We start from the raw sequence: 12,489 nt of genomic DNA on the forward strand, positions 1-12,489 counted from the left end.
TAAAAACTACTGGATCAATTTCTATTAAACTTTGACATACAAGACAATAATTTTTCTCACCTGATCAGTCTCCCCGTATGAGTCTAAATAAGGTGCAGGCTGCATCGTCCCCCTCGCTGGTGCTGCTAACAGCAACAGTTCACATTCCCGCACACGTAAGAAAGCACCCGCGCCGGCGCCGCAGTGTAGTGCGTGCGCTACCACTGCGCCTACTACTTCTGTGCCTGAGCGGGAATTGACCTGGAATTTAAATAAGTATGTATATAATTTATATATTTCATTTAAAAATTTCTTTTGTTTCGCGGTGTATCCCACATATAGTTAAATAGAACGAGAGAATTTTGTTTCAAGATGCTTTGTTGTCTACTTGACGATGTCATACTTTGTCATGCCAGAGCATGTCAGCAGCATTACGAGCCGGTCATTACGGCATTATTCATTGTTTAATTTATTGGATTTTGATGTTGATATGCCAATAGACTTATTGTTTTAGCTTAAAGGACATGCACAAATACATATGTCCCACATATGTACACACATATATACTATACTATGGCTGAGTTTAAATGTATATTTCAATATATTGTGAGCTCATTTAATAAACATTAAATATTGGATGAAATATTGGATTATTAACAAAAATTATATTTGATGACAGAACCTCAGAAATAAATAACATTTTTCATTAATTACAAATTAAATCAATTTTCAAACAAATAAGGATTGCTCTAACATAAGATATCTTAAAAAAACCATTAACAAATCAAAACACTAACTAACCTTACGTATTTCAGTCTGGCAACAATAACTCTGTGAACAAATAATTTGTCCACAAACTAAACACATAGTAGGATTCTTACTGTCATCTCTTTCCGAATTGGGACAGGAGAAATCCGACACTATGTTCATTAGTTCGGAATAATCTTCCGGCAAAGTTATCAATCTCGGTGGTTCAGTAGGTTCTATTACCAGTTGGGGTAAAATATGCCCTTCAAACCATTCGTTGGACATTTCAGACCAGGCTGTGGCTTTTTTTCTTGCATATAAATTATCTATTAATTCAACAAAACTATTAGGCAAGTCCAGGTAACTGCACATAGTGTCCCATGTATCACCTCCTACAATTGTCAATTCTCGAGGCGGTTGGATATCACTCAAAAAGTGGTAAAACAGACAGCAACTTCTTAGGAAATTGCGACAATTTTGTTTAACGACCTCCCATATCTGCATAGCGTTTAGATTATCTATATCCAATTTACCCCGCCTTAGTTCTTTCATTATTGGCAATAGGTTCTCGATATCTGCTTTGAGTGTGCCCTCCATAGGCTGTCCAGTGTAAGACGAAACATCAATAGTTATAAGAATCCTTGTTAACAAAGCTCTGAAGGCCTCTATAGTAATTTGTCTCGCTAGATGAGTCGGCCTGGCCGGCCCTGCCGTTTTGCAAAACAGGGATGGTATAGACAAAACTAATGAAACCAAAGTCCCGAATATTTCATGGGATAATGGCGACGTTTTTTCTAAAGTACTTAGAGTACTCAAGGCGTGGTGGGCTACATGAGTCGGTGAGGGCCATATGGCTGGTATAACCGCAGCTAATCTTATCAAAGCTTGTAATGCATCTCTGTGTCGCGATGGTAGATCACCGAGTAACGGTCGCTGTTCCGCTTGGAGCACTGCATTTGTACTTAATACGGTGTATGAGGTTGCCCGATATAAGCTGGCGATGGCAACCATGCCGCCGGAGTCGGGTAGTCCACATACGCCTGGAAGCATCTGGAATGGCAATTATGTACGATAAAAAATATATATAAGACTAGCTATGCCTGCGACTTCGTCTGCGTGGGAATGTAAATTATTTTTTTTTGTTTTTATTATAGACCCGATTGAAATTAAATAGTTTAAACAATTTTCAACTCGTTTATGTTCATAAAACCAATTCGTCAGTAAAATTAAACAATACATCGAATTACAATATTTTATCCAGTACATATAAAAAACTAATAGATAAAAAAAATATTTGCAAAGTTTAGTTCCTCTCACTAACCTTGGCAAAGTCCTCGATGAGCATCTTTAGCATATCATGGTACTGGTCTGCAGCGGGCTGGTATCCAGGAAAATGTGCCAAGAAGTCGCTGGGCAGCAGAGTCTCAGCGTGGGTGGCCACGTAGGCGTCAGGCTCTGGAGGTGTATCGTCCTCGGGATCCGAGGAGAACAAGTCGACACTTCGAGCACGAGCTTGACAGTGTAACTCTTCACAATATTCTGTGCACTCGTGAACTGTTTCTGAGCATACCTGAATGAAAAATTATTTATTTTAATATGTTATATTTTATAAATATAAAAAAGAGTAATATAATTTTAGTGTAACACTGTGTTCACTTTTGGTGATCTCTTGCAGGCTTGCTTGCGTTGTTTGAATGTTCCCATGTTTCCCATTTAAAATGAACATGCTGTCTATTAAAAAATCAAAATTAAATATATATATATTTACTCTTTATAGAGCGCGGCAACGAAAATAATACAGTCTTCCAAATAGTGAACAAATCCAGTCCACATTTACAGTCAAACACTGTACCACGGTGCCACGGTAGTCAAAAAAATATGAAGATTACTTATTTGAGACGAGGGTGACTAAATACAATGATTGTGGCTTCAGGGATTTTATTCTTATCAATCTAGAGTGTAAATAATTAATGAAATTTAATTATACAGGATTAAAATAAGGAAAAATACAAGAAAAATAGAGAAACAAATAATTTTAACTACACCTGATGTTTCAACTTGAGTAATAACTTAATTGTAGTGTGGTACTGAGTTAATAGTGGTGGTGGCGGCAAGCACAATGGGGGCGCTAGTAACAGTGATAACACTATGTTGCAGAGATAACTTATATCAACACGCACCTGATGTTTCAACTTGAGAACTAGTTCAACAGCAGCGTGGTAGGTGTACTGTGGTAATGGTGGCGGTGGTCGGGAGCACAATGGGGGCGCTGGCAACAGAGGTAACGCTGTGTTGCAGAGACGCTCGCATAATGGGCATAAGTACTCTTTCTTTTCCACGTCGAAGGCAGCTGGCTGACGGATTCGGTAAGGCCTGTAAGAGATTTGTAAAGTTATGTTTTGCGAGGCAGGGTGGGCAAAGGGAACCTAGTGTTAAGATAGTGTCCCACTTTCCGCCCAATTTTCAAGTTATGGAATAGCGGTACGAAAATAGCAGAGCCAAGAAACGAAAATAATTCATTATCCTGAGTATAAATCCAAAAAACAACCATTGCGTTTACAATTCGTACGCAGTGCCGTTGGTCCATGATAGCTGCAAAAAAAAATCACATAACATATAAAAAACTATGAATACAAGTCACCTCAACTTCTCCTTATCCAACACATTATCCACATATTTCCTCCAACATCTTGCATGTAATGCGTGTCCACAACACGACACGTGGGGCTGAGCGCCGAGTCCTGTACGAGGCCACGCCGACCTACTTTCACCTGTACCCCCAGCTTCAGCTGTGTCCCCTGCTCCGGCTGTACCACTTGTACTCTCTGTGCGAGTACGACTCAGTACGCTTGAATGTTGAACAAACGCGACCAGGACTAACGGTTCCGAGCGGGCTTCTACTCGTGCCTGGAATGTAAAATAAGTTGCTAAGACCTAGAGTTGTCAATTCTTTTAATCCTATTTTATTAGGAATTCCTCGAACATTGTCATAATGTTTTCCAAACAAAATTAAATGACCAGTAGTACAATAATTATGACTAAGTTTATCAAATTGGTGTTATGTAACGTGTAGAAAGGGGGCAGGAGAGTATAAATGTAGAACCAACCAACCCACCAACAAATAAACGAACCAATAAAAAAATACAGATTCACGCTCTATCCCGCACATTGCAGAGTAGGCAGAGGGAACCTAGTGTTAAGACATACCCCATTTTGCGTCGAATTCTGGAGACATAGCGTGTTGGGTGGCGGAATTCAACGCCGCGCTTTGCCTCGACACCAGCCGCCAGCCATCCGATGGGTTTCGAACCCACAACCAGTCACGTTTACAGTCACTAACTTATGCCCCTGCGCCACGACTGGCTTCACAAAAAAAACCGTTATCTAATAGTTGAACTGCCCCAAAATTAAAAAAACAGCTTTGACAGACAGACCGACATATGCACATGAGAGTGATTCTCATAAGGTTCTGTTTTTTTTTCTTTCCAGGTACGAAGCCCGAAAAGCAATAATTTTCTTATAATAGTTAATTGAATTTTATTATATTCATAACAAGTAGTATTTACCTCCTCCTGGCACATGATGCACACGCGCGGTGCGTCCGCTACCCCGCCGCCCCACACGCCTAGCGCCGCGCCCCGGTACAGCTGCACCAAGTCCTGGCGCTCCTCCTCCTCCGTCACCTGCACACACCAATTCATTTCTTTATACCACCTGAGTGAAGACCGTCCTTAAAAACTTTTAATTCTCTAATCCACTTTGCCATATAATTCATTTCAGTCATTCTGGAAGAATCCTGGGAAGTAGACGAGGCAATTAATAAATTGTTGGCGGTAGTTCTAAGTTAGCCTCAGTCAACTATTGTAAAATGACCGAAACGTCGGGTTTCCAAAAATGTATGAAACGAAATATACGCGATTAGTTCGGTTTAAGAGTTTCATAGAAAATTACTTTTGTGATGTATAGTTTATTTATTGGAAAGCGTTACATACATATACTGGACGAAAGTAACCAACTTAACCTGCGGTCAGATTGCCTTACTAAATAGGAAAATTAAAAAAAAATAATTGTGATCAAAGCCACGATCATTGTTTACAATTAGACGCTGCCCCACTCCAAGACAAATACTTCAATAATTTGTTCTTCTATTGTTATTTCATGTTTCAATTGATCAATTTATATTACTTTTTCACTACAAAGCTAAATTAGCACCGCGACTTAAATGCATACATAAGCATGCAATGCATATATATGTAAAGATTTATTATAATCTGACTATTAAAAACTATAAGTTTAAGCGGGTAAAGTCGCGTGTAAGTTGCAAGTATTTATATAATACAAACAGATCCAACCCCATATAAGATTTCACTCTAACATTTTTGCATAGCATAATAATAAAAATATATATAATACATACCTCAGTTTTAGTTTCCTGGAACAGCGTGGAGTTGTTCGATATAAAGTTATTCATTTGTGTCGTCATTTGTGCCAACAATTTAGCACGTCTCTCCGCTGCTAACTTGGCACGACGTTCTTTTTCTAAAAACAATTACAATTATATTCCTTTTTTTTAGCTTCGCGCTTTATTCCGGGTATAGCAGAGTAGGCAGAGCACAGAATTAAAACACTCCGTTTCCTACGCAACGGTAAATTTTCGGGATATTGCTAGATGACTGGAGAAACTGCAAAGTGCCAACTGTTGCATTAACAATCATATGCTATGACGGCCTCAACTACAATACATAATTCTAATAAAAATCTAAAACATTAAAGCTCCTAATTTACCTTAATTAAATATAATAACAAAATATTCATTTAAATTAATATTTCCATTTCTTCGCTCTGGTGTCGAGGCAAATCGCGGCGTTGAGTTCTGCCACTCAACATACAATGCCTTCAGAATTCAGCAGAAACTAGGGAACGGAGTCTCTTAACACTAGCTTCACTCTGCCTACCCTGCTGTATTTTTTTTTAACATAATATAAAACTAAGTAAATATTAAATTAAAATAATACCTACCAGCACTTTCATCAGCGGGTGATTTTTCCTCCTGATCCGTTTCCATATTCTCAATGTCGCCTGCATCGCCATCACCCTGTCCAAGCAGTTTTCTGTAATATTAAAAAAATATATTAATAATATATGTTATAAATAAATATGGTTAAAAGTAATTTGTTAAAACACATATTAGTATATAGTAAAAAAAGAGAATTATAATTCTTAACATAAAAACCGACTTCAAACGAATCCCATAATCATAAACAAACTATCATCAACCTACCCTAACTAAATGTTTCCTTACCAATAAAAAAAGTACCATCAAAATCGGTTGACCCAGTAAAAAGTTTTGAAGTAACAAACATCAACAAAAAAAACAACCGAAGGTTAACCTACTCCTTGCGGAAGTCGGTTAAACAGTTAGCGTAGGGATAAGGTATATGGGGTATGGGTAGTATACCTCATTCTCGCCAACAGCCACTTGGCAAGGGCTCTATGAGCATCCACCCTCGGGCTAGCGGCGAGACGTGATAACAATGCCAGTAGCCCACAACGCGCCGCACTTTCCGCAAACGCTAAGAACTCGTAGTGACCGCTCTCTTCATCTCGCAGCGCATAGCCGATTAAGTGGAGTGCCTGGTGGAAGAAAATTAATTATTATTAATTGTGTTGTGTTAGTGTATTAAAGTAGGGATTTAACAGTGTAAGTATTATTTGATGATTTTTTGACCCAATCCACAGTGTCCATTAACGCTTTACATGTTGAGTCCGGATACCATTTTAAAAAAGAATTTTTTGAGCCAACTGCGGAAAATTATTTGGGAAATAGAACAACAAGGTGCATGGTACCCAAAATCTTTAATAATATAAATAGCCTTACATTGAATAAAAACGTTGCTAAACCAATTTTAAAGATAAAACTGAAAGATTTCTATCTTAAAGAATCAGACAAGGGCATAGAGTATTAATTTTTTTTTTGTTTTTTTTTTTGTTTGTATTACATATGGAATATATAGTTTAGGAATAGACGTAATATAGAATAGGTAGTCTGTACTACAATAAGAATAGATATAATATAGAATAGATAGTACAAAGATAGATATAACATAGAATAAATATAGTATAGGAATAGATATAATATATAAGATGTGTTAAGTTTATTAATGTTATTTATCTTTTATCTATTTTTTTGTTGTTTTTTTTGTGTTATGTATGTATGGTTAAATTATAAGGGTTGGTATAGTAGTTTAAATTAATGTAGTAAAGTAAAGAGCGCTTCTTGCCTACAAACTCACGAGTTTGGCAAGAGATTTTGTATATATTAAGATTGTAAAATAAATAAATAAATAAATAAAAAATAATAATAATAATTATAATAAATCTAGAAGGGAAATGGAATAGCACCTGAATTATTTCCAAAAAAATATGTATAGAAATGATAAGAAATAAACCATATATGAGGAACGACGATTTTGCAGTAGTGTCTTCAACATGTAAAAATTAGTTTAAATTTTATAAATCACACAATAGTACCAAAACGAAATAAAACTAAAAATCCAAAGTATGTTATGCATTTGGGGCTCGGAAAACAACATACGGCACTACAGAGCTCTTTCTAACTCAAATCGGATCACATGAAACGCTGCATGGCTTTATAATAACCTGGTTAAAGACCTGTACAGGGCATCTAACCTAGGTACAAGAATATTATAAACTAAATGAAAATTAGGACTAAGGTACCTTATGCACTTGCGGCTCGGAGAAGGACCTTGCACGTAAGTCCAGCGCTCGCTCCAGCACGCAACGCAGCACGTGCAGCGCTGCATCGCTTTGCAACAAGCTGGCTAAAAGTCGGAAAGGCGCCGCCAGTTTGGGCAATGGCGGAGGTGGACAACATTCCGGTAATCCTGGGAAATGTACAAAAAACAAATTATAAAATTACAAACATCCTAAAACATTAGAAACCATTGCAAAGATAAAATAATCAATGACAAATATTTAAAATACAATTACAAATCTTCCACAAAGATACTAGTAAAATATTAGTAATAAATAGTATTAATCAATTTAAAAAACTAGTCAAGTATGAGTTCGAATATAAAACGACAAATAAAAATTTGTTAACTGTATATACAGACAGAAGCACAACAAAAATTCTAATAGTCCCTTATTTTTCAGTACAGAACCTTAAAATCGAAAAAAATCATGTTAAATAAAAACTCAACACCAACCAGCATTTTTCCTCCTATTCCTCTGTTCTTCTTCACTTCTAGAAAGATCTTCCCTCGTATAGTGATAGAAGAATGTGTCATATTCGTCATACAAATGAGGTTTCAGTTTGTAAACACCACGATTGTTGCCGGTGGTCGGTTTGACGAAGTCTGCGACCTCGTGGATCACAGCTTCGAGTCCCGTTTCGTGCAATTGATCTTCGGGTAATGATCTGCGGAATATACAATATGTCATATGTTAAAATCTGTAAACAAATAGTAAAAGCAGTTAAGAAGTGTTCGATTATTTACATGCAATGGTTGTAGGTTCAGATTTACTTGAGTACCCTTGCATCACTAATATACTAATCTATTGCCCCCGCTCGCAGATTCGCCCACTTACACACAATTACTCATTTACTAATATGAATTACTTTTGTATTCTTATAACGATAAATAATACATTAAAGACAATATCTATACATAAAAAAATAAAGTTTCAACTAAATTTTTGTTGAATAAATTTGTAGTAATTTTGAGGCCGTCGTGACGCAGCGGCACAAATGTGTGACTGTAACGCGACGTTTGTGGGTTCGATCCCCACTCGAGGAAGTGAAATAATTATTTACGTTTATATTGCCATTTCTTCGCTCTGGTGTCGAGGCAAAAGCGCGGCGTTAAGTTCTGCCACTCAACACGCAATGCCTCCAAAATTCGGCAGAAACTGGGGAACGGAGTGTCTTAACACTAGGTTCCCTCTGCCTTCCTTGTTCCTGCTGTGGGCGGGATACAAAGTGAAGTTGATTTTTTTTTGTAGTAATTTAGTCAATATTTAATTTGTATCCCGCAGACAGCAAGGTAGGCTGAGGAAACCTAGTGTTCAGGCATTGCGTGTTCAATGGCGGAACTCAACGCCGTGCTTTGCGCGTGCCTCAACACCAAAGCGAAGAAATGAAAATATTAAATATTTCCTTTGTTCTGAGTCTGAATTGAATTCACAACCAGTCATGTTTACAGTGACACGCTTGTGCCCCTGCGCCACTACTGGCTTCACTATAGTTTTTGTGTCAAACAAATTACTCTCATTACTCTTAAACTGACATCCATTAAAAATGCTTAGCATGTGTATAATTTTTTTTTTTAAATAAATATTATTTTATAATAAATATTTACCTATTTAACTCCGAATGAGGCATAGGTTTAACACAGAGCAACTGAGCAATCTCCTTTTTAGTACGATCTTCATTAGTCACCTCACCTACTCCAGGTACATATCGAGAACCCACAACTGTAAACAAAATATATATTAATATTTTGGAGTCAATTTTTTTAGCTTCACATTGTATCGCGCTTATAGCGAGGTAGGTAGAGGATATCTAGTGTAGAGACACACTCCGTTTCCCGCACAAGCCAACCACCAAGCAACACCGCGTTGTGTCTCGTTACCAGAGTGAGGAAATTAAAAAACTTCATTTCCCGGGACATCGAACCCACAACCGTCGCGTTGCCCTCAACGAGTTAAATATAATTGATATATATTATTATATCACTTATAATACATTCCAATATTATAACACTTTTACATAAAAATCCAATACCCTACAATACCATAAAAGAAATAATAAAAAAACAAGCACTCACTAGTAATAAGTAATCTCAAGAACTCTTCCACCATGCTAATTGTGTGCCTCAGCGTGTCATCCTCGACGGGTCGCTGTTCAAAGTCAGCAGACGCCCACTCGAGAAGACCAAATTTGTTAAGCACGTGAATTATGAATTCATTGCTTTCTATTAATGATGCTCCGATCTGTATGTAAAGAAAAATATATAAAAAATTGTAATAAAAATTTTCTTCAATGTGTTGTTAATTCTTTCTTAATATGGGTGTAATAAAAAAAATATATTTTTTAGAGGAAAAGCCGGACTCGAACCCGCAACGTTTATAAGGCAATAACACCATCATAAAACAGTCATTTCTTTTAATTTTAATAGAAAAAATTATACAGTTTTACAATCACTTTTGATATATTGTAATAATTATTAATGATGATTCAAAACTGCTTGTATAAAGTAATATCTAAAATAGCCTATCTGAATAAATGATATTTTGATTTTGAGGATAAAGTAGTCTAAAAACTCAGTGGTAATAATTTATACTTATGTTATAAAATTCAAAAGTTTGTTTAGAACGAGCGATTTTCAGCAACTACTGGTGCCCATATATTTTTTTGTTGACTAGATAACAATTCTATACCTGTAACATAACAACATCTCGATCAAACATCTCAGCTCGGCATTTTACATTGTGATAGAAATATAATTGATTTAGTAATGCGAATCCGTTACGACGCCACATTCCTGCGTGCACTTGCGCTATCATCGCCATTGTACGAAGCACTGGTTCTGTGTATACATAAATTAAACATTTATATTAAATTAATAATTAAATGTTATGATTAATAAATAAAATAATTATTAGTCATAACATAAAAAAAAAATTAAATTACAATAATTAGTAGAGGTTGTCACAATACAGTGACATCAGCGATCGGTTGTAAATGCGACGGTTGTGAGTTCGATTTTCACTAGGGGGAATGAAATATTTAATATTTTCCTTTTGGATAAAGCGCGGTGTTTAGTGGATCGACTTAACACAAAATCGGCTTTATGTGGGGTATAAAGTGTCTTAACACTACGTTCCCTTTACATACTCAGCCATATGCTACTACAGCGAGATGCAAAAAAAAATTTAAATACATCAACTGACCAATAAGCTCCTCAGGCGTAGGTTTAGGCGGATCTTGCCTATCGAATTCTCTACTATGGTAGGAAAGACCATGGCGTTGCAATTGCAAGTGCAGACCAGCTATAAAACGTGATAAGGGCCGATGCACTGATACCGGTTCCTTCGACACGTCGTAGGGTATCACTGCTGCACTTTGGTTGCCTAGTTCTGTAATAAAATAAAATATAAGTAAGTTATTATTGTGATTATAGATAAGTACAGGACGTTCCTATCCTTCTAGCTGTCATGTAACTTAATTTAACTTCACGCTTTATCCATAGCGGGGTAGTCAGAGAGAACGGAGCCCCAAACGCTACGGTCAACGGTACGGCTATGGTCCGTTCATGTGCATTCCTTAACGCCGTTCCAGTCCTAACAGATAGTATCAAGAAGTACATGTCCGTATATTTCATTAATTGATGTGTGTTAATTATTTTCACAATATTTTCAATAATATATTTTTTTAAAGTAATTGAAAAAGTGAAGCTTTGATGTTTCACGTACCTCTGAGCTCGTGCAGCACGGGCGCGCAAACGTCGGCGTGGCGGCGCAGCGCCATGCGGTAGGCGGCGGCGGCGAGCGCGCGCTCGGCGCTGCACCACTCCAGCGCTAGCGTGATGCTGTGCGCCAGCTTCACGTGCAGGTTGAAGGCCGACTCCCACTCCGGCTCGTACTCCATGTGCTGCCCCACCTGTAGACAGTTTAAAGCTTTCTCAACTTTTCTACAAAAAATATATATATCAAAAGAAAATCACTAAAAAAATTTGCACGACACTCTGCCAACTATGTTCACAGTGGCACGACTAGTTTACCGCTCTGTGGAAGTGAAAAATTGCAAATATCTTTTATCGCTGTTTTGAACTACTAACAAGGATAATTTCCGATTTCATGCACATTTTAAAAACACTACTTTAGTTCATTCATTATTTACTGATATTAATTCCATAACTATTAGAAATTTACATATATTTATCATATATATTTTTTCAATTATCTATTGAGATAACAAAAACAACTACACGAAATTAATAAATATAACTGAAAAAAACCTCCCATACATTTTATATACTCCCACAAAGAGCTCACCTGTCTAACAACAGAGTCCATCCCCTGCATCATGACCAACAGGTTAAGCATTAGAGACAGTCCATGCAAGAAGCCCTTCCTGAGGTCATCGTCGAAAGTAGTGGGTACGGATCCTAGTAAGTACTTTACATCGTATAAGATGAATTGAGCACGTTTGAACCCTGTTGAGACGTGGTTGCGATCGAATTCTAGACGACCCTGAGAATTTCAAATATTGTTTTAATAAGTTATCTATGAACTCATTACTCTTTACTAATTTAATAATTGTGTTCTTTAAGTTTATTGTTCATTACTTAGTAGTTTGAAGTCAGTCGTGGGGCAGCGTGCGACTGTAAACGCGATAGGTTATGGGTTCGATTCTTACTCAAGAAAATGAAATATTTAATATATTTTTTTTCTTATTGTGATCATGAAAGAATCATAATTAATATATAATTATCTATAGTACATTTACACTCACCTCAGCATTACACCGTCTATTACACTCGCTAACAAAAGTATTCATGACCACAAACAAGGCATCGTGCTTGGCGATTAGGTGGTGGGCCAGAGTGGGCGTTGTGTAGAGCTGCACGGAGAGCGACGAGATCGAGAACGAGTGGTCGTGGTCGTCGCGGATGAAGTCCTTCAGAATTGATCCTGCGTTACAAAATAGTATGTGTAATATTATTATGGTATTTACAT

General features: G+C 37.0%; 1 protein-coding gene across 1 annotated transcript in view; it reads right to left on the reverse strand.

Moving 5' to 3' along the window:
• The window catches only part of Ubr1 (Ubr1 ubiquitin ligase), a 36,563-nt gene that overhangs the window by 4,327 nt on the left and 19,747 nt on the right, over positions 1-12,489 (reverse strand). The window contains exons 11-28 of the mRNA XM_085195993.1: positions 12,266-12,444; positions 11,806-12,003; positions 11,224-11,410; positions 10,702-10,887; positions 10,189-10,337; positions 9,576-9,741; positions 9,108-9,222; positions 7,956-8,167; positions 7,465-7,631; positions 6,185-6,360; positions 5,746-5,837; positions 5,144-5,265; positions 4,293-4,409; positions 3,368-3,633; positions 2,907-3,099; positions 2,048-2,296; positions 781-1,776; positions 61-240 (exon numbers count right to left, since the gene is read on the reverse strand). Of these exons, the coding sequence (XP_085052119.1) occupies positions 61-240; positions 781-1,776; positions 2,048-2,296; positions 2,907-3,099; positions 3,368-3,633; positions 4,293-4,409; positions 5,144-5,265; positions 5,746-5,837; positions 6,185-6,360; positions 7,465-7,631; positions 7,956-8,167; positions 9,108-9,222; positions 9,576-9,741; positions 10,189-10,337; positions 10,702-10,887; positions 11,224-11,410; positions 11,806-12,003; positions 12,266-12,444 (3,950 nt within the window). The remainder of the gene's footprint in view (positions 1-60; positions 241-780; positions 1,777-2,047; positions 2,297-2,906; positions 3,100-3,367; positions 3,634-4,292; positions 4,410-5,143; positions 5,266-5,745; positions 5,838-6,184; positions 6,361-7,464; positions 7,632-7,955; positions 8,168-9,107; positions 9,223-9,575; positions 9,742-10,188; positions 10,338-10,701; positions 10,888-11,223; positions 11,411-11,805; positions 12,004-12,265; positions 12,445-12,489) is intronic.

The sequence above is a fragment of the Heliconius melpomene genome, chromosome 13 (assembly GCF_056956725.1).
Source record: "Heliconius melpomene rosina isolate 202511_hmr_F chromosome 13, ASM5695672v1, whole genome shotgun sequence".
NCBI lineage: Eukaryota > Metazoa > Arthropoda > Insecta > Lepidoptera > Nymphalidae > Heliconius > Heliconius melpomene.